Source organism: Prionailurus bengalensis, chromosome A3, assembly GCF_016509475.1.
Source record: "Prionailurus bengalensis isolate Pbe53 chromosome A3, Fcat_Pben_1.1_paternal_pri, whole genome shotgun sequence".
Lineage (NCBI taxonomy): Eukaryota > Metazoa > Chordata > Mammalia > Carnivora > Felidae > Prionailurus > Prionailurus bengalensis.
This window is the reverse complement of record NC_057354.1, coordinates 139,859,666-139,881,593: the sequence shown is the minus strand read 5'-3', so window position 1 is coordinate 139,881,593 and position 21,928 is coordinate 139,859,666. Positions and strand designations below refer to the sequence as shown.

Here is a 21,928-nt window from a genome sequence, read left to right as displayed (position 1 = left end):
CATGAAGGAAAGGAAACGGGGACACCCACGTGGCTGGTCAGGCGGGGGCCGTGCACACGGGGCTGCTGTCGGAGGCAGAGGGTGATGCCCGTGACCCAAGCCATCAAGGACGACCAGATGCTCGGCGTCCCTCCCCCGCTCTGCACGCCACTGAGGGCGTCCCTGGGCACCCCCCGCCCCCCCCCCCAGGAGGGCCTGGGCCTCTCGCCTCCGTCTCTGAGGCTCCTTCTGTGGGGGCAGGGCCCCCCTGGGGAGCCCTTGCCAGCTCCATCCGGGGGGGTCTTGTCTGGCGCCTCTCCTGGCCGCACCTCTTTCCTCCGTGACGCCCCGGCTCCTGCTGGCGCTGGCTTTGCCTGGGGTGCAGGCTGCGGAGGGCGGGAGCCTCGGTGACGCCCGGACCGGTGAGTCCTCAGTGCACACGGGAGACACCGCTCATGGCTGCTCCGGGGTGCACGTCTGTGCCGCGGAGACCAACACGCGTGTGCTCACACGGGCCCCGGGTCCCATCAGCTCCACAAGGCTTGCGCGGCCCCCCCGGGCGTGATGCACACGGGTGTGTTCACACCCGGGGAGTAAAGGCTTAGCAGCTATTTCTTTCTGATCCGTATCTTCTTAACTGGGAAAGCGTATTTTCCTTGTGGGTACTTCTGGTTATTTCGCTGAGCTTCTACATCTTTTATCTCAGTTTTGAAAGCAGCGTTGTCGTCAGCAGGAAGCCGGCACTGCTGTTCCCTCGAGGTTCGCCGGCGGTCAGGCTTCCCTACGAGGTGGCAGAGTTAAACCGCGGACGTGTTGGCCGCTACCACTGTCATGCTTCCCATTCGTCCTAAGTTTCGCCAGTGCTTCTTTCCGAGTTCTTGGGGTTTGCTTCCTGCTGCGGTCTTTCCTCCACACCCGAACTCGGACGCGCAGTGGGCGTCTTTGCCTCCCTTTTTCTTCCTTAACCAAGTCCCTTCTCATCCTATAGCTGCTGCCAGGCAGCGAACAGCGGTGCTCTGGGCCTACTGACGGCGGTGCGGTGGCCAGAGCGACCTGGGATTTAACCGTACAAATTCTAAGTCTCCACACGGTGGGTTTAAAAACTCTCCACTTGTACTGGTTTTCTCGCAGCGTGGACCTCATGTGGGTGGGGCGTGGCTTCTAACCTTCCTTTGCCCTCTGCTGAGAATATCCCGACTGCTGGGCCGCATCACGCAAAATCAGCAGCCAGAGTGGAGAAGGACGTCTACGGTCTCTCTTCTGTTTGTGTGACCCCATCGGTGCCACAAGCGTGTTGCTCACGAGGAATCGAGTGCACACCCGTTCACGTGGCCCTTCTCTGCTCTCAGCTGGTCCTCGGGCTCCGGCAGCCACCTGGGTTCCCCGCGTGTGGCGGTGTGGGCGTGGGTGCTGCTTGTGTCTCCTACGGTAAATCCAAACGTGACATGTAGGACGTCAGAAATTCACACATGTGCTGTCCAGTTCTGGCTGCTGCGTGCAGCGGGGACCACCTTGATGACTCTCGGAGGCATTCCGGGCTCTATTTCTGTATCCGTAAAATGGGAATGATACCGGCAGGGCTGATTTTGAGACGCGTTTCTAGAGCTCCCTGCATGCAGTCTACAAGCTCGGGGACAGTAGGTGTTGCCATGATTGTTACCATGAAATGACCGTTCCACATGTGACCAGTTGGCTCTGGCCGAGGGCACTAGCCACAGAGGGCCAGAAACATCCTTCAATGTGAATTTTCCCGAGAGCAGGGGGGAGGCCCCTACGATCAGGCAGCTGTGATGTATACTGCTTCTCAAGGTGACGGCGACACTCTTCACGGCTCAGGCTTGGTTAACGTCGAGTTAAAGATGGCAGCCAGTAAACCTGGCCCTCAGCCTCTCTAACCATCCAGCAGAGGCGTGGAGGTTGCAGACGACGTTTCCATCCACACGGTGACAGAGACACAGCCTGTTACTGGATTCGTCTGCTTAATTCCCAGGCCTGCCTGATGTGCGTCCTGCACACGGACGTACAGAGAGGTTGGGACCAGGTTTGCAGGTCGTCATCCTAGCAGAGGCTGGCATGCCAGTCTCCTTTACGTGCTAATTCTGCACCAAGCTTCATCTGTGGAGACCTTCTCTCCTCAAAACCCGTGAATTCATAGAGGAAACAATACACTCTGAAGGCGAAACTTGATACGTACATTGAAATTATAGGAAGAACCCCCAAACATACCTAGGTTTAGTATACGTTCTGGTGTATATATAATTAATTCTCTGTCTTAATTTGCCAAAAAAAGTTGTCAAAAACCAAATTAAGTGTCGGATCTGGCTTTGCCAACATATGTGGCTGTACGAACGCCAGGCATCTGAAGACTCACGTCCCCAGGGCCCTTTTCTTCTGGCCATTTGCTTTGGGGTCATTTTCACACTGACTCTTTCTTCTCCTTTGTGTTTGGACCGAAGGCACGAAATTGCCCAGCGGAGGTGAAACCTTGAGGATCTCAGCGCACTGAGGGAGCTGTTTGTGTCACCTTCACACCATCCTCTCCCTTAAACGCCTGCATTTATCTGCTTGAAACCAGCTGTTAGATGGGTCAGCACCCGCGCTGTCCTCAGATCCTTTACTGGTATTGACACTTGAATCCAAACAAACCCGAAACGGAACAGCACCCCTGACAGGCACAGGCCACCCCCCGAGGCCCCACGGACGCTTGTTAGCCTTTAAGGAAAAGTAGACGGTGCTGGTGTTGGTTTCTTGATGAAATATCGAGGAACACAACATGGGCACAGATGTCACCACGATAAGTAAGGTTTCCAGAGTTTGGGGAACACGTTGAGCGCGTACCAATTACGGAAAAGCCTGTTCCTCCGGGAGGGTTCAGTCGTGCCCCCTCCACGGCCCGTCTCTCACGCTCACGGGTCTTTGCTGCCGCCGATCGGGGAGCTCCAGCAGGGGCCCCCGCACCGCAGGCCGAGATGGTCATGCTTCCAGGCCGGCCGGCAGGGCACCAGGCCACATGGGGTGTGCAGGTCAAGTGCACACCCTTGCTGAGTGTCCACAAAGGCACATGAGTGCCCCTGGGCGGTCGTGATAGCCCACAAGCTACTGAAATAGAAAAGTCACTCGGCACAAACATCGCAGCCTAAGCAGTTAACGTCTCATTCACATCTTCTTTCTGCCCGTTGCTTTGCTGGATTATTTGTTTTTCGGGTGGAAGTTTGGTGAGTTCTTTATAGATTGTGGATACTAGCCCTTTGTCCAATATGCCATTTGCAAATATCTTTTCCCATTCTGTTGGCTGCCTTTTAGTTTTGTTGATTGTTTCCTTTGCAGTGCAGAAGCTTTTTATCTTCATGAGGTCCCAATAGTTCATTTTTGCTTTTAATTCCCGTGCCTTTGAGGATGTGTCAAATAAGAAATTGCTGCGGCTGAGGCCAGAGAGATTTTTTCCTGCTTTCTGTTCTAGGGTTTTGATGGTTTCCTGTCTCACATTCAGGTCCTTTATCCATTTTGAGTTTATTTTTGTGAATGGTGTAAGAAAGTGTTCTAGTTTCATTCTTCTGCATGTTGCTGTCCAGTTCTCCCAGCACCATTGTTAAAGAGACCGTCTTTTTTCCATTGGATATTCTTTCCTGCTTTGTCGAAGATTAGTTGGCCATACTTTTGTGGGTCCAATTCTGGAGTCTCTATTCCATTGGTCTATGTGTCTGTTTTTGTGCCAATACCACGCTGTCTTGATGATTACAGCTTTGTAGTAGAGGCCAAAGTCTGGGATCGTGATGCCTCCCACTTTGGTTTTCTTCTTCAATATTACTTTGGCTATTTGGGGTCTTTTGTGGTTCCATACAGATTTTAGGATTTGACCAACAGGCACACGAAAAGATACTCAACGTCATTCCTCATCAGGGAAATACAAATCAAAGCCACACTGAGATACCACCTCACGCCGGTGAGAGTGGCTAAAATGAACAAGTCAGGAGACTGTAGATTCTAGCGAGGATGTGGAGAAACAGGAACCCTCGTGCACTGTTGGTGGGAATGCAAACTGGTGCAGCCGCTCTGGAAAACAGTGTGGAGTTTCCTCAAAAAATTAAAAATAGGACTACCCTATGACCCAGCAATAGCACTGCTAGGAATTTACCCAAGGGACACAGGAGTGCTGATGCAGAGGGGCACTTGTACCCCATTGTTTATAGTGGCACTTTCAACCATAGCCAAAGTATGGAAAAAGCCTAAATGTCCATCAACTGACGAATGGATAAAGAAGATGTGGTTTATATATACAATGGAATACTACTTGGCAATGAGAAAGAATGAAATCTGGCCGTTTGTAGCAATGTGGATGGAACTGGAGAGTATTATGCTAAGTGAAATAAATCAGGCAGAGAAAGACAGATATCATATGTTTTCACTCATATGCGGATCCTGAGAAACTTAACAGTGGGGAGGGGAAGGGGGGAAAAAGTTACAGAGAGGGAAGGAGGCAAACCATAAGAGACTCTTAAATACTGAGAATAAACCAAGGGTTGATGGGGGCTGGGGGAGAGGGGAAAGTGGGTGATGGGCATTGAGGAGGGCACCTGTTGGGATGAGCACTGGGTGTTGTATGGAAACCAATTTGACAATAAATTATTAAAAAAAAAATCTCATTTGTAACTGATTGAAAGAGCACCCCTCCAAGCCATTCTTCATGGGATTCCAGTAAAGAGAAACCAACTGTAACAAATCTGACACCTTACTGGAGCGCACACCAATCTCCCCATGCTGACTTATGGCAGCTAATTAAACGCATTGCTGTCCCGTGTCGCTCTGCAAAATGAACCACTCCAGTGTGCTGGAGATCAACGAAGGACTGATAATCAAATTATCCCCACCCACTGTCCCTGCAGACACACAACAGTGCCCATCCCGCCTCCTGCTAGGTGCTCCCGAGGGTTCCCGGGTAAGGCAGCCACGATGCGATGGATGCAATAAAACCCTTTTCCCTAAGTCAGGAGCCATGTGGCACCATCAGGAGAAGCCGTGTTCAGTCTGTCCTTCTAATGTGCCGACTCCATTGCCCAGATCAGAAACCACTCGCAGGAGCTCCCGGTTCTCTTCCCTCTTAGAGCATCGGAATCAGTCACATTTATGTCAGAATGATCCACATACATGATGTCCTTAATAATAATTGTGTCAGAACACAACTAATTTTTAAATACGTCTATTTCTAAACACTCCACAAACTAAAAAAAACACTCAGCGTGTCACGAGTCTCTCAGACTTTGCTACTTAGGTGCTCCAAGTGCCTACACATCAGATGCACGAAAGGATCGTTGGAAGTCTAGATCCCAATGTTTGCCCACTCAGGTCCTTCTGCCGTGTGACCTCCTGAGCCAGACACTTGCCTGCTGCCTTCAAATGGCCACCTTGCTCATTTTTCTTGCAGAGAGCACCACAGGGCCGCCCCAGATGCCGAGTGACCCCACGTGGATTTGGTTGGTAAATGCCAAGGGAGCATGAACAATTTTATACCCAAATTAGCTGTTAAAAAACAAAGAACAGATTTTTCTGTAGCAGAAAATTCCCATTTCCTTTTGCTCTTTGAACCAGTGTTTCCATTCTAATTCATCTATCGCTTTTCCCCAGATGTAGGCTATCTCATGATTGGAAGCCTCACATTTGTTTCTGCAGAGACCATCCCAGGTGGGGAGCCTCCAACACAGCCCTGGCCAGGTGGCTGCCCCCCGCCTACGAAGACGGCATCAGCGAGGCCAGGGGGTGGAACCCCCACGTCCTGTACAACGGCTTTCCACTGCCCCCCGTACGTAGCTCACAGCGCTGTGTCCCCACGATGTTCCCCGGCCACCCGCCACCTCGGAGGAAGCCAGCCTGCTCAGGGCAGTGGGCTCGGAGAGTCCCCGTCCACCCTCACGACCCCTGTGCTCCAGGGCACAGAGAGATCCCAGTCACCAGCCAGGGAGCACAACAAGGCAGATTTAAGTTAAAGTTCCTCTAACTCTCTGCTCGTCACCTCATTTCAGTATTTGAAAGAAATCCTCTATGCGTGGGCAGAGGAGGGGGTGTATTCAAAGATTCTTAAAGTTGCGTAATTCATTCATTCATGCAAAACCATGGATGGTTGCCGCTTTACTCCCAGAGGCAAGTTATTTGCTAAGCAAACTCATATCCAATCCACTGATCAATTTGGTTAAAAAAATGGATATTTGACCCTCCGTTTGACTACTTGCTTCCATGAACAAACCAGTCTGCTTGGTCCCGTCCTGTATGTGACAGTGGAACTCTCCAGAAACATAAAAGGGACTCCCTGTTTAGTGTGAGAAGTCAGGATGTGACCACGCCAGCTTGGGGACCGCCACCCCGTCCCCAGGCTCCCCTACGGAAACCAACAGCTTCCCTGGGAGGTCTTCCGTTGGCTGACAGGCAGGAGGACAGGAGCCGCCTGGTGTCAGAGCCGCACCGTGGGCTCCCTGCGGTTGGCACAGGCCCCTCTGGGTGTGCTAACCCGTACTTTTCTGCAGGTCACTTGCAGCCTCCATTCAGCGGCCTGGGTAATGAGGTAATAACACCTTTCCTGTCCTGCACTAGCTACCAGACCTGTCGGCGCCCTGAGGCTTTCTGAACTCTCAGTGTTAAGGGCAACCCCGCCAGAATTATACAGCTACTCAGGTCAGAGCTCAGGTACCTTTAATGGGATGTATTAGTTTCCTGCTGCTGCTGTAACAAGTTAGCACAATTTTAGTGGCTTAAACTACGCAAAGTTACCAGAAGTCTGACATGGGTCTCACTGGCCTCCAATCCAGGTGTGGGCTGGGCTTCATTCCTCCTGGAGGCTGGGGTCTGCTTCTTGGCCCCCTGGCTTTCAGGGACACTGCCTCCTTGGCTCTTGCCCCCCCAAAGCTGCATCCCCTCTGCCTATAGTCAGGAGAAGCTCTCCGATTTTAAGAACCATGTGATTGCGTGGGATCCACTTGGAAACCCAGGGTAGCCCCCTGTCTTGAGGTCCTTACAGTAATCACATCCACAAAGGTGTCAAGGCCTGGGGAACAGCCCTCCGTGGCCCTGTCCTCTGAGTCATGACCTCTGTCACACCAATGGCTAGATGTGTAATAAATTACCTAATTTAATCCCCACAATGATCCTGAACTATCAACATTTCATACTCACATGCAGATAATGAAACTAAGACTCAGGGCAGTTAACGAAGGCCCCCCAATCACCGCAAACCAATGCATTATGCTGAAGGCAGCCTGGATGTGTCCACCCACCCTAATGCCACAGACTCGAACTTCTGAGCGCCAGCCATCCGTGAATGGGCGCAGCCTCCTGTCCTGTGAACGAGCACGGCCTTACGACCCTCAGGGTCCCCCAGTGTCCTCTTTCTCTGCCGATGGCCTTCCCACATGACAAGCTGGTCTCTTTCGCCCAGGTCCGGGAGGTGACAAGGCAAGTTATTCGAGTTTCCAACGAGGCCGTCACGGAAGATGACCAATATTCTGATCTCCTGATGGTGTGGGGCCAATATATTGATCACGACATCGCGTTCACCCCTCAGAGCACCAGGAAAGTTGCATCTGAGGGAGAAGCTGACTGCCAGTTGACCTGCAAAAACCAAGACCCGTGTTTTCCCATACAGGTACAAGTTTAAACTCCTTCACATTGGTTACAAAAGTAATAGATGTCGTTTAAAAAATCAAACAGAAGTCTAAAATGAAAGGTCAAAACCTTTGGATGCGGCCAGAAATTGCCTGTGCGTGTATGTACATAACGTGTCCTTATGTGCGTACAGGAGCCTCACGCACAGCTCGTGTGTCGCACTACGTGCGTTGCTCCCAACTTGGTGTGGGTCTCCGAGCAGTAGTTATAGTTCTCCCCGTGTCATTAAGTGGACAGAAACGTGATTGTTTTCAGACTTTGACAGTCCTGCAGTACGCGTCATAACTTACTAACGATTAGCTTCTTCATGAGCATTTAGGTGGTTTTAAGCTTTGTTGTTTTAAAATGCTGTCACAAATAACAAAGCGGGCGCACACCTGGACATACAGCCTGGGGCACGCATGCACACCTAGCGGGCACATCGGCAGGGCTAACGGTGCAGAGCTGGGGGAGCACAGAATGCGCCCACGGACACTGCAAATCTGGTCTCTGTAAATATTGTGCTAATTTCCTCTCTTACTAGCAAGGGAAGAGACAGTGCAGGTAAGGGTTTCATCACTTCTCTTTGGAAAACATCCTCAAAGGTCGGGGGTAGGGGGAGCACTTTCTACCCAAAAGCAGACTGTCTGGGCCGTGTCCCCTAGGTACCACACACCTTCCTGGAGCAGCCACCCGGGCCGTGCTGTGCCCGAGCTTGGTGGGAGGTCCCGATAAGAGAACCAGAAGTTAGGACCCTTTGGGCGTCTGCAGAGGAGGCCCCAACAGGCCAGGCATCTAAACAAAACAGACCAAAAGGAAAGATTGTGGAGAAGGGGTGGAAGGGCACCATGGGGCCCGCACCAATCACACCTAAGGAAACTCCAGCCTCCTCCGAACGTCCTGACCCTGGCAGGAAGGCGGAGCTGGAGGGGGACAAGTGGGCGGAGCAGGAGACCGAAGTGGGCGGGGCAGACAGCGGCGCCGGTGTCCTAGGGTCCCGGCTCGCCTAGAGCTTTCAGGGTGTCTGCAGAGGCCCAGTGACCCGGTCTCCCCTTTGCCGGCAGCTACCCACCAACGGCTCGGGGACCTCAGGCCGGTCCTGTTTGCCATTTTACCGCTCCTCCGCGGCCTGTGGCACCGGTATCCAAGGCGCCTTCTTCGGCAACCTGACCTCGGCGAACCCGCGACAGCAGATGAACGGGCTGACCTCTTTCCTGGACGCGTCCACCGTGTACGGCAGCTCCCCGGCCTTGGAGAAGCAGCTGCGCAACTGGACCAGTGCGGAGGGGCTGCTCCGGGTCAACACGCGCCACTGGGACGCCGGCCGCGCCTACCTGCCCTTCGCGCGGCCACCTGGGCCCACGGGCTGCGCGCCCGAGCCCGGCACCCGCGGGACGGCCCAGGCGCCTTGCTTCCTGGCCGGGGACGGCCGTGCCAGCGAGGTCCCCGCCCTGACGGCCTTGCACACACTGTGGCTGCGGGAGCACAACCGCCTGGCCGTGGCGCTCAAGGCCCTCAACGCGCACTGGAGCGCGGACACCGCCTACCAGGAGGCGCGCAAGGTGGTGGGCGCCTTGCACCAGGTGTGAGAGGTCACTGGGACGCCCTGTGCTAGCGTGGGCGACGGGAGCTGGGCGGGAGGGGAGCACGGGAGCCCCGAGGTTCAGGAGTAGAGCTCCGGAAGGAGCTGCGTGCTTGCGTAAGCCGGGGGAGCCCCGTGGTGCGGGGAGGGGTGGGGGGTAGAGGGCGGGAGCCCCCTGGTGCAGGGGGCGGGGTAAGAGCGCGGGAGCCCGGTGCTGTGGGGGTGGTGCTGGAGGGTGGAGCCGGTCGTGGGAACCTGATGCCCACGCTTACACGGACCCGCGGGCGGTGGAGGGGAGCTCACCTCGGAGTCACGTTGACGATTCACAGAGGGGAACACGCGGTCGGCGAAATAAAAGAAGTGATAACCACGTAGGGCCTGTGAAGGGGCGTTTAGGCAGATTTGGAGGACGGCGATGTAATGTGACCCGGAAACCCGCCACCGTCTTCTGGCAAAGTCAAACAGCTCGTCAGACACGCTCTGACCTTGAACAAAGTGGCCTCCGATGCAGGCGATGCAGGCGCATCCGTTCTCAGACAGGGTCCCGTCGGGGGCGTCCCGCCCCCCTCTCTGCCATGGCGCGTGTCCCCTTGTTTTCTGTGTCGTGTCGTGTCTGTGCCCCTTCCCCGAACGCACGCTCCGCGGGGACAGACGGTGTGTTTCCCAGCTGTCCCGTGTGAGCAGGGGTCCAGGTCCAAGGGCAAGAACGAAGCAGAGCCCCGCCCATCACCCCGGAGCCCCTCCCTGCGGCTGCCCAGGACTTTACAACATTTCTGAGGCTCACATTTCACTTTCAAAGTTCCTTCTGTGTTTTCTTTGGTCAATAGCTTCTCTTCGGGGTTTTTGCAAATGCCTTGGAAACCTTAAAATAATGATAGGTTGCATTGAAAGAGTTGGTAAAACCCTTGCAGGGGCATGGGCTGCGTCCTGGGGGCCCCTCAGCCCCCGGACAGACAGCCCTGTGGGAGGGGGGGCGTCCCCTGCCCCAGGTCGAGGAAGGGGCTCCCACGAGGGGAACCCACAGGTGTAGGACAAACAAAAACCTTGTGGAGAAGTCACTTTGAGGCCTTACTGCAGGGCAGGGTGAGCTGAGACCTGGTCCAGTCAGGGGGCTGCACCTGTCTCTCCGCTGGGTCCCGTGATCCTGAAGGGCACCTGGGGAGGGTCACAGGCCGCGTCAGTCCTGTCCCCTTAGACAGAGCGATGCATCTTCCAGCTCGGGACCAAATTAGGACGAGGCCTCGTTTACAAAACCCACACGCGGGTTCGGCTCCCGTGGCGACCCCTGCCGGCCCCTTGCCTTCGTGCTTCTGTTACAACCAACCAACCACCTGACAGACACAATTCGGGGGGGAAGGAGCGACAGGGTGTTTCTCTCGGCCTAATTTTAACCGGCGAGGACCCTTCAATCCCACGTAGCCCTCGGCTTGCGCGCCATTTCCTTCCCGCTTCCGGGCGGGGAGTCCAGCAGCGCCCGGACCCTCTCTGTAAGTAACGTGTCTGCCACGTGGACACCACACCGCACACCCAGCACAGAAAACCATGGCTGGTTCCTGCTCGCACGGAAACTCCACGAAAGAGGTTCTCCAGATAGGGAAGCCGGTCCAGAGAGGCCCCCGGCCCTCCCAGAGTAGCGCAACTGAGAAGGAGGAGGTGGGATTCGAACTCCCGGCTCTGAATCCTGAGCCTCTGGTCTCAGGTTCCGCAAAACGCCTGGACTTCTGACTTGCGCTCTGAGTTCAGGCGTCGCCGGAGTGCCCACGGGTGAAGCGCGGTGCAGTGCCACAGCCCCGGTGTCTGCGTGGTGTGCAGCCACGTTTTGTGTGGCCTTCCCTGCGGGGTGTCTGGGGGTGTCGCTGACACGCGCCCCGTCCCGTAAATGCCAGAGCTGTGAGGTCGCTACTCGCATCCGTTCAGCTGGTTGCCTGTTCCCTTGCCTGGATGGCACGTCCCTCCTGGAACACCTCTGCCCCCGGGCATGTGCAGGAGGAAGTCCTCCCCTGTCTCTGGACGTGGCCCCGGTCTGGCCCCCGGGCCCTGCTGGAGGTGCCCCGCTCAGAAACTCCTGTTTTCCCTTCTCCGTAGATCATCACCATGCGAGACTACGTCCCCAAAGTCCTGGGCCCCGAGGCCTTCCAGCAGCACGTGGGCCCCTATGAGGGCTATGACCCCACCGTGGACCCCACCGTGTCCAACGTGTTTTCCACGGCCGCCTTCCGCTTCGGCCACGCCACAGTGCACCCGCTGGTGCGGCGGCTGGACGCCAGCTTCCGGGAGCACCCCGCGCTCCCCCCGCTGCGGCTGCAGGACGCCTTCTTCAGCCCCTGGAGGGTCCTCAAGGAAGGTGCGCCCCCTCCCGCAGGCTCCCCGGCACAAGCGCCCACAAACCCGTGGTGACGGCAGGCTTTCCGCTCCCAGCACATTTGGCCGAATTCTGTGTGGTTATCGGCCTTTACAGGGAAAGTCAACACCTCAAAGCTTTTTAAAGGCTCGACCGCTCATCAGAAAACCTCCTCCCGGATTCTGAAGCTCTTCAGAGTCCGCAGGGTGGCCACCTGAGGTGCAGCCCCCCCTCCACCTAGTGTTTCAAAGCTCGTGTAGAAACCTCGTTAGCACACGTTCGTTACAAGTAACACCGTCCTCACTGGTGCACAACGTGAGAACGTCAGGACTGCGGGTTCCTTCTCTGGGTCCCCTTTGGGCCTGCAGCCTGCCCCCTACGCTCACCAGTCAGTCCCCTGGGGGGCCCGGCCAGGTGCCGACCCACCCACACGGCAGAACCCAAGCAGCTCTGGGAAGCCCTCGGAGTCACGTGGAGGGAATTCGAGAACCTGAAGGGCTCATCCGTTAAGAGCAAGCAGAGCTGGCCATTGGAGACACTGTGGTTTTCCCAGGACTCGTGAGACAACCTTGGCCTCTTCCGTGATATTTTCCAGGCGGTTTGGACCCCCTCGTGAGGGGCCTTCTCTCGAGACCGGCCAAGCTGCAGGTACAGGACCAGCTGATGAACGAGGAGCTGACAGAGAGGCTGTTCGTGCTGGGGAGCTCGGGCATGCTGGACCTGGCGTCCATCAACCTGCAGCGGGGCCGGGACCACGGCCTGCCAGGTCTGCCTGCTCCCGGCTCCTCCCCGGGCTCCTCCCCGGACTCTCCTTGGGCTCCTCCCCGGGCTCCTCGTTGGGCTCCTCCCCGGGCTCCTCCCCCGACTCTCCTTGGGCTCCTCCCCGGGCTCCTCATTGGACTTCTCCCCGGGCTCCTCCCCCGACTCTCCTTGGGCTCCTCCCCGGGCTCCTCGTTGGGCTCCTCCCCAGGCTCCTCCCCCGACTCTCCTTGGGCTCCTCCCCGGGCTCCTCATTGGGCTCCTCCCCGGGCTTCTCCCCCGACTCTCCTTGGGCTCCTCCCTGGGCTCCTCCTTGGGCTCACCTCCCCAGACTCACTTCCCCGGGCTCCTCCCCGGACTCTCCTTGGGCTCCTCCCCAGGCTCCTCCTTGGGCTTCTCCCCCGACTCTCCTTGGGCTCCTCCCCGGGCTCCTCCTTGGGCTTACCTCCTCAGACTCACTTCCCCAGGCTCCTCCCCCGACTCTCCTTGGGCTCCTCCCCGGGCTTCTCCCCGGACTCTCCTTGGGCTCCTCCCCGGGCTCCTCCTTGGGCTCACCTCCCCAGACTCACTTCCCCGGGCTTCTCCCCTGACTCTCCTTGGGCTCCTCCCCGGGCTCCTCCTTGGGCTCACCTCCCCAGAGTCACTTCCCCAGGCTCCTCCCTGGCTCACTTCCCACCTGGGCCTGTCTTCTCAGAAGTAAATGCATCGCCAACCTTTGTCCAGTCTCTAAGAAATGGGCCTTCCAAGCACCCTCGTTCATCCACTGGGAGCTCATGCAGCTTGCTCAGAGGACAGGCCCCGCAGGGCGTCCGGGGCCTCCCAGTGGCGCAGGAGCAGGGGGTTTAAAAAGAGGAAAAGGGAGATGGTCTGGCCTCCCAGCAGCCCACACGAGGCACAGCTCCAGGGGAGTGAGAGGCGGCTGTCCTGCCCGCCCCTCCCTGTCACTGTCCCAATCAGCACACAGCCTTCTGCTGCCTCCAGGCCGTCTCACCCCAGCAGTCTGATTCCCTGGCCACTGTGTGGGTGGGAACCCTCTCCCCAGGAGGCTCTTAGCTCCCCACCCCCACCTGCCGTGCCCACTCAGGCCCCATCACCCTTACCTGTCCTAACCCTCGCCGCCCTAGCCCTGAGACCCTCTGGGATGCTCTCCGTGGCCTTTCCTCTGGGGCGCCCATAGTTGGGCTGTCTGGCCAGCCTTTGGTAGCCACCCGAGGCCCCTGCCGCCTGCCATCCAGTCTCTGTGTGCAGACACGACTCCCCTGGTGCCTGGGGAGCCCCTCCGGGTCAGGGGCCACGCCTGACGTGTCCCCTCTCTGCGTGTGTTGGGGACTCCCAGACCGGCCGTGGGAAACCAGGCCAGCCTGCTCAGAGCCCCCCCCCACGTGTCCCCTCTTACCTCCCCCTCAAAGGCCCGGGAGGTGAGCTATGATCACGGTGAAACGTGGCATCTGGGGTCTGGCATTTTGTGCCTCCCACTGGGTTTATGAACCAGCCCTTCAGGGAGGCCCCGACGTCGGTGCCAGAACGTCCTGGCACGTCGGGTAGTGGGGTGGGTTCTCTGTAGCCAGGCGTCCCTGGTCCTGGACGGGACGGGCGAGCCGTGGCTGAGGTGAGGCAGGCGGGGCGGACGCTACAGCCCCTCCCCCTGCAGGCTACAACGCGTGGAGGCGGTTCTGCGGCCTGCCCGCACTGGAGACCCGCGCCCACCTGCGCACGGCCACTGCCAACGCCAGCATCGCGGGCCGGATGATGGACCTGTATGGTCACCCGGACAACATCGACGTCTGGCTGGGCGGCTTGGCGGAGACCTTCCTCCCCCGGGCGCGCACGGGGCCGCTGTTCGCCTGCCTCATCGGGAAACAGATGAAGGCCCTGAGGGACGGAGACCGGTGGGTGCACCTGACCGGCCCTCGTGCGGGAGGCGACCCCGGGTCACCCCAGACGGGGCTCGTGCAGGCCAGCACCCTGTGAGCTGCTGCGGACGCGTCCCAACCGCCCGGCCTCACCTGTGAGCAGGTGTCGCGTGGAGAGCGCGTGTTTCTGGCGCCAGAAGCCCGCTGTGGGGTGTTCTCTGACAGGTCTGCCCAGTGGGGCAGACGGACGCTAACCCGGGCCTGAGGCCCAGGCCCGCGAGGGCGCCCTCTGAAGGCTCAGCCTCGGCCCGGGCCCCGCGAGGACCCTGAGGGTCCTGGCTCTGGGCCCGGCATGGCGGGCGTGAGAAGTCTGGAAGCATGCGGACCGCAACGGCCGCCCGGTCCCAGGCCCTCTCCTCTCGCGCAGGTTCTGGTGGGAGAGCAGCGGGGTGTTCACGGAGGCCCAGCGGCGCCAGCTGGCCAGGCATTCCCTGTCCCGGGTCATCTGTGACAACACGGGTCTCCCCCGCGTGCCCCCTGACGCCTTCCTGGTCGGAAGATTCCCGAGGGACTTTGAGTCGTGCGAGAACATTCCAGGCCTGAACCTGGACGCGTGGAGGGAGGTCCTTCCTCAAGGTGACGTAACGCCCTTCTTAACTTCTGTCGTGGCACGTGCATTATTTGCAAGGATGGGGGAGGTGGGCGCCCCACACGTGAGCTGCACATGGGACCCTCGAGTCGGGGTGGGCAGGCGGACAGGTGAGCGCATGGGCCTCGGGGGCACAGGTGTCCGCTGGGCCTCAGTGGTGCCGTCTGGAGAGCTCTGCCCGGTGCCAAGAAGCTGGATGGCCCGCTGGGCTGTGGCAGAAATGTCTCTGGCTGGAAGGCGGGAGGTGAGGGGGGTGGGGGGAGTGAGGGGGTGAGGGAGTGAGGAGGAGGCAGGAGGTGAGGGCCCTGAGAGGCGCCAGGGGGCAGGAAGGCTGGGTAGGCCTCCCAGGGAGGGGTTGATGCAGGAGGAAGGTGCGGGCACAGCGTCCTGGACGCCATTGCTGTGTCTGGTGACCAGGGAACAGCGTGTCAGGGGGCAGCAGAGCCTGGGGGGGGACCTGGCCCGGAGCCGGCGTCCTGAGGCAGGTGGGGTTGGCCCTGAAGCCAGTGCTCCTGGTCGTGCGCGGCCGGACCAACCCGCGGGACGGGCGGAGGCGGGGCGGAGCCGGCAATGAGCGCTGAGGGCACCCGCCTTCCGTCCCTGTGCAGGTGACGCGTGTGGCCTCCAGGGCGGAGTGGACAACGGGGACTGGGCGCTGTGCGGCGAGCCCGGGCAGCGCGTGCTGGTGTTTTCCTGCCACCACGGGTTTCGGCTGCACGGCCCGGAGCAGGTGGCCTGCTCCCCCCGGGGCGGGCGCTTCCAGCCCCCCGTGTGCAGAGGTCAGTGCTCCTCAGCCCCCGCCTCACCCCCAAATCTGTGCCCGTCAGACTGGAAGTAAGTGCAAGTGTGGCTCCTGAAAAGGCGCCTCTGAGCGTAACGACCCTCCCGCGTGGCGGGGAAATAAAGCGTCTCCTGGGCGGGGGTGCCCTCGTGGACCGCTTTCTAGATGTGTCACGACCGTCACGTCGGCACGCAGGTATTAGGGACAAGTCAGTGACTCACAGGAGAAGGTTCTAGAGCCACATTCTCGAGTGAAACTTGAAGGAGGGAGGTGCTTCCTCTCGGAACGCCCTGGGACACACTTGTCGCCCGGCTTGCGCACCTGGGCATGTGGGCGCCCCCAGGTCACCTCCCATCCGTTCGTCCAGCCTGGCTGCTGGCAGCGGTGCGGGGGGAGGGGCGCGAGCGCAGGTGAGGGTCCCCCAGCGGCCCTGCCCCTGCGGAGGAGCGGGCAGAATGGCCGTCTGCAGCAGATCCCTGTGTGTGGGTCCCTGAGGCCGGGGACTCCTGGTGACCGCAGGCCCGCTGGCTGAGAAGTGACCCACAAACCGTGCGTGCACCCCACCGGGCCGCGGCAGCCGGGGAAGCGATGCCGGAGGCACGCAGGCTCCGCTCATCGGCCCACGACCTTGGCCACGACTGCCCCTGGGAGGAGCCTGGCGGCAGGCAGGGAGCCGCGCGCGGGCTGCTTGTTAGGAGCTGCTGACGGCCCAGCGGGCACAGGGGTGCAGCCACGCAGGAGTTTCAGTTCAGGAAGAGGAAAGCATTCTGGAGGTGGATGGAGGCCGTGAGAGCGAGCTTACGGCCACGGAGATGCTCAGCTAGAAGTGGTTCACGTTGCGGACGTTTTGTCTCGGTGACGAAGATGCGGTTCTGGTCTCGGAGGCCAGCGGTGTCTTGTCCCCAAGGGCTGCGGTGGTCACACAAGAGAGACTGACGGAGACCGTGAGCGCCAAGGCCGGGCTGCAGTGCGGTCCTGTGCACCTGCTTGGCGAGGGCCGGGGTCTGGGAGGGGTCGGGGTCCCCGGAGGGGCCCGGTGGCTGGCCCCAGAGTCGTGTCCAGGGAGAGCCCTGAGGAGCAGTCGCCAGAACAGGAGCAACCAGGTGAGACCCTGCCGGCTCGGGGGAGCGTATCGCCAGGCCCAGGGCTGGACCAGAAAACCCCCGTGCCCAGATTTGCACGAGCAGGATGTGAGCGGCAAGGCTGGAGGACACCCCGTGCCTCATCCGACGTGGTCGGGGGGAAGCCAGAGCTTTGCCCTCGAGGTTCACAGGAACCCACGGTGCCATGGGTTACACCCTTTTTGCCTAAATACCTAGACGTTTTACGTGTGGATTCCGGCGGATTTTAGCCCTCGTGACCCCAGAGCTCTATTCCTGACGTCCCGTCTCACACCCATCGGGTGTTTCTTCTTCCTTAACCAGCCGTCTGCCCAGCGCATGCCTGGCTCGTGCTGACCACTAGCAGTGAACGTCACTCGGTTCTGAACCCCGGTGGGGTGAACCCGGCAGCCTTTGGGGGGCGTGGCCCGCCACGTGGACACAATTCCTGGCTCACAGTCCCCCCCACCCCCCCCGGGCGCCCAGAGCTCCCGAGTCTGGACCTAGCTGCCCGGATACCAAGACCCTGTCGGGCGGGGCGGCTCTGAGAAGCCTGCTCCTGGTCTAATGATCCTGCCCCCCCGCTGGCCCGCGCCCCCGCTCACCCTGCCTGGGCCACCTCAGTAGCTTTGTCATCTGCCCCCAAACCAAGGGCTTCTGTGACTCCGCGTTGGCAGAGGCGACCTGACCGAGGGGGGTCATCCGTGTCCGTGGCTTCTCCGCTCCGGTTAGTCACAGGCACAGCGAAAACACAGGCAGATGCCCAGCGTTACCAACATAGCGAGTCCAGAGCCAGTGGGTTGGATTTTGGTGGATCCATACCGGGAACTCTTGTGCTGAATAAATTAGCAGTGTGTCCACTGACGTGAGATACTGTCCACAGATTCACCAGGTGAGATGCACATCACGGAGCAGCTGTACAGTGGGAACCCGCTTGGGGCGAGAGGAGCCTGTTTGTAAATACTTCCAGTGCCTTCGTGAAGACGACGACTCATTAATCTCGGTTTCAAACTTGGCACAGTGAGACCGGACGAGGAAGGAGAGGGTGTTAACCTTTTATTTACACGACCTGTGTTTTGTCCTCCTGCATTAACGATTAAGATATAATATCTTTAAACAAATTCTGGAAAACTCGACGCGGTGCAGCCAGTGGTATAAATGTGCTATTTCCGTACGTGGTGTTTTTCACCTGATCTGTGCCCTGCACTGTGAGTTTCTAAGTCAAGGAAAAACAGCCTTTGAACACAGTGCAGAGAGTGCTTTTCCTCGTGGGGTGAACTGATGTGAACGTCAGAGCCACCTCTGTCCTCGGTGAACCACGGCGGCCACGGCTGCAGGGAGGAAAGAAAGGCTTTCCTGAGGATGTGGTGCCCGGGTCAGACGAGACACGCACTCTCCTCGTCACTCAGCCCTACATTTCCACCAGCCCATCCACACGAAAGGCTAGTGGAAAAAGCGAACCTAGAAATTAACTGCAATGAGGCTCTTGTGAGGGTTTCGAAGTCGGGAATCAAAGTGGATAAAACACGGGGTGTCTGTGGCCCTTTGCTCTGTTGTTGCCCAGAGGGTGTGTGATCCATGAATACAAACCGTGGCTCCTGTGTCTACTGGACAGGGAGCCCCGGGTCAGCACCCTGAGCTCGGGAGGGGGAGACGCACCTGGGCAGGTAACGGTCCAGGAATCTAGGACTAGGCAAAGCCTGACCAGTGTGGGTCTGTCCCACGCGTTCCGTGGCTTCCCCGGGGCAGGGGGAGCAGAAGGTGCGGGTCCCCAACCTGGGCAAACATGTCCCTCCAGACGCACCGCAGCCCTGACCCCTGGCCCCTTGGATGTGCATAATTACACCCGTTTACACGTGGGAAGAGCCCAGCTGGGGGGAGCCCGCACCCTCGACCTCCGTGTCAGGAACAACCCCGCCCCGCACGCCCACCACACGGCCTGGTCGTGCTGGGCAGCGTGGTCACAGAGTGGCCGACCGGCTCTTGAGCTGACCTCACAGGCCGACGAGAAGAGAGCAGGTGCTCCCACGGAGGCTCCCCCGAGAGGGACACGCCCCACAGGGCACTGGGGGTTCTCGTATTCTCTAGGCAGCAGTCTGGGGGGCCTGCATTGCGCCCAGGGTGAGGACCGGAGCTGGGGAGGGGACGGCGCCTGACCTCCGTGTGCTTTGTGCAGACGTGAACGAGTGTGAAGACGTGGCACAGCCCCCCTGCCACCCGTCGGCCCGGTGCCGGAACACCAAGGGCAGCTTCCGGTGTGAGTGCGCAGACCCGTACGTGCTGGGGGAGGACGGAACGACGTGCGTGGGTGAGTCCACCCTCCGCCTGCGTCCTGAGCGCGTCTGCAGTGCGCCTTCCAGACGCCCGCAGGGTCATCCTCCTAGATGCGTGTCCCGTGGCGTCCTGTGTGTGCTCCCTGTGCCGCGTCCGTGGCTCTGGGTGGGAGCGGGGACCAGCCAGTTCCGACCCCAGCTTGGCTGCGGGAAAGACACGACACTCGTGAAGGGCGAGGTAGCGTGGGGGCACCGCCCCGTCCTCTCCGGCACTGGGGACACCTTCCTGTCCTCTCCAGTGTGGGGACACCGTCCCTCCTCTCCCGGGAGCTTCCGCTGTGAGGCTGGCACCACGTTTCATTCTCCGTACGGAACAGAGAGGTCCAGTGACTCGCTGGGGGTCACACAGCCACTGGGTTGCAGATCCAGGTTCCTAACTTGGCGCCTCGCCCCCGTGAAGGAGAATCTGCAGGGACAGATTTTGTTCGGGTGGGGGTGGGGCACCAGGCCGTCGGAGCCCAACTGCAAACACGCCAGGGCAGCCGGGGACCCGAAGCCGGCCACACAGCGCGGGGTGGGGGGGGGGAAGCAGCCGGAGGGCGTGGTCAGGCTGGGGGATCCCTGCAGAAGCGGCGAGTGTGGGGGGCGGGAGGGGCCCCTCGCTCCAGACAGACTCCAGGCGGCACCCTTGTCCCCGAATGCATGCAGCAGGCACCGTCCGGGCGCCCACATGAGGCGCAGGGATGGCGGGGTGGCGGGACCCTGACGTCCCCGGCTTGTGAGGGGTCAGAGTCCTGTAGGGGAGCAAGGCACGAACCCACAGCCTCACAAGCCGCGAAGAGCCCGCCCTCGTGGTAAGTGCCACAAAGGGGCGCGTGACGTGCAGGTATGTCCGTGAGGACGCCGGCCCGCCCAGGGCTTCAGGGAGCGTCTCTGTCACAGCGGGGCGCAGGCGGAGGTGAGGGGTGGAAAAGCACTTCGGTGCCAAGGCCCTGGGGCAGGCCCGCGGGGATGATTGGGAGGAGGGGGGGACAGGAGAGGCGGCGAGAGCAACGCGGAGCAGGCCCTTGTCCCCTGATGTCCCTGTGTCAGAGGGCGGGGCGCCTCCTCACACCTGCGCCGCAGGAGACGGCTGCCGTGGGCCAGGCCGAGGTGGCGGCAGGACGTGGGTGTTGCGACCAGAGGTGGACGCGAGGGACAGGGATGTGCGGGGAGCCTAGGGCGCTCCGCAGGCGGGCGGTGCAGGGGCCCGGCCAGCTTTGGGACCAAGGCGCCCATCCTGGCGCCCGTGTGTTCGCTGAGAGCGGCGGGCGCGCTCACGGTTTCCGGTCATGAGGGCCGACTGAGGGGCTGAGTGCGGCGGGCGGGTCGAGGCCCCGTGGACGGTTCTGAGAGGCTGTGACTCGAAGGGCCCCCCGGACAGGAGCCAGTCCCGCCCCCACACGCCGCCCGTGCAGAGCGCTGGTCGCGCGTGCCGGGCGACCGCGTGGTCCCGCCGGGGAGCCTCGCCGGGCCCGGAAGCGGCAGGCGGGGCGTCAGCTGCTGGAGGGCGTCAGGGGCAGGTGCAGGGAAAATCCAGTCCCTGCGCTCTGGGGCCCCGGCGCCCCGCTTTCAAGGCGAGGGGGGCCCCCCACGGGAGACACCCCCGTCTCGCCACCCTGAGGGATCTCCGTCCCCGACAGCCACATCCACGAGCACCGTGGCAGGTCTTACTGTGGTGCAGGCACCGGGCCTGGGCCCCGCCCGCGCCCGCGGGGACGCGTCCCGCTGCTGTCGTGGCCGGGTGTGTGTGTGTGCGCCCATGTGACCCGCTGTGGCTGCCTCCAGCACGCTAGGAGCTGTCTGCTCCGGACGCCCCCCCACCAGCCTCTCCGAGCGATCCTGTCCCAGAGGGTGGGCTCTCAGGCGGGAGGACCCCACGTGCGCACGTGTTCGGCGAGGCGGGGGCCTGGTGTCGGGAAAGACGGACTCTCGCCTGGGTCACTCGGCGTTGTCATCCCGTCCTGGGTGGGTGGGGACAGAGTGCTGATGCCCGTCTGCCGGAGGCTCCCCCCTCGCCTCCCCGTGGCGTGCCCCCCCCTCCCTGCGCCACACCCACTGCCCACTGGTGTCCACGACCACGTACAGGCTGAGAGACCCCAGGTGCCACGGGAAAGCTGGGCCACCGGGCACGCTCACGTTGTGGGCAAAGGGCCCTTGTGTTGGTGCGTTTTGTGCACGATCGTTAATGGCCACACGTGCGTGCGGGCTTTCCCCACATCAGGGTAGGTGAGAGGAGACCCCGCGGCAGCCGCACGGATCCTGGGACGGCGTCTGGAACCCAGTCGTGCTCAGCCAGCTCCGGGGTTGCTTGGCTCGGAGCCCTGGGACGGGGCCTTGTGCTCGCTTGCCTGGTGGCCCCGACATCCAACACACACGGGCTGGGCCGGACCGCAGACCTGTCACCCGTCCCGGGGGCTGAGTCGGGGATCCGGGTGTGGGCAGGCCGTCCCCGGCAGGCCCGTGGGTGGCATCTCCTCCCGGGTCCTCACCTGGTTCCCTGTGCTGGCTGCGTCCTGATGTCCCTTCCTCACAGGACGCCCGTCAACGGGATTGGGGCCCGGCCTCACGACCTCGTTCGACCTCAGTTACCTCTTTAGGCCCATCTGCGTGCAGCCGCGCTGAGGCTGGGGACAGTGGCGAGGCCGGGTGGACATCAGGCAGGTGGGGTGGGGCCCCTCCCACACAGGAGCTGGCTCGACGCAGGGTGACAGGCCACAGACCGCGGTGGAGGCGTCTGGGAAGTCCGTTCTTGGCCATTTTAGAAAAATCAGTGGGATCGAAGAGTCACAGGTCCCATGTGTCTGCTTGGCCGGCACTGAGTCCAGCAGACCTGGGATGACCCACACATAGGCATAGGACCTGCTCCCACACAGGAGCCGGCGGGGGACGGGCAGAGAAGCCCGCGCCCTCTCCCCCCGTCAGGCTCGTCCTGGGCAGGTG

The 21,928-nt window shown here is 60.4% G+C and overlaps 1 protein-coding gene across 1 annotated transcript in view; it reads left to right on the top strand.

Moving 5' to 3' along the window:
• Positions 1 to 21,928, top strand: part of TPO (thyroid peroxidase) — a 40,010-nt gene that overhangs the window by 17,190 nt on the left and 892 nt on the right. Inside the window, exons 9-17 of the mRNA XM_043553346.1 lie at positions 5,647 to 5,776; positions 7,403 to 7,609; positions 8,673 to 9,191; positions 11,276 to 11,534; positions 12,127 to 12,297; positions 13,942 to 14,179; positions 14,571 to 14,779; positions 15,401 to 15,571; positions 18,850 to 18,981. Of these exons, the coding sequence (XP_043409281.1) occupies positions 5,647 to 5,776; positions 7,403 to 7,609; positions 8,673 to 9,191; positions 11,276 to 11,534; positions 12,127 to 12,297; positions 13,942 to 14,179; positions 14,571 to 14,779; positions 15,401 to 15,571; positions 18,850 to 18,981 (2,036 nt within the window). The remainder of the gene's footprint in view (positions 1 to 5,646; positions 5,777 to 7,402; positions 7,610 to 8,672; positions 9,192 to 11,275; positions 11,535 to 12,126; positions 12,298 to 13,941; positions 14,180 to 14,570; positions 14,780 to 15,400; positions 15,572 to 18,849; positions 18,982 to 21,928) is intronic.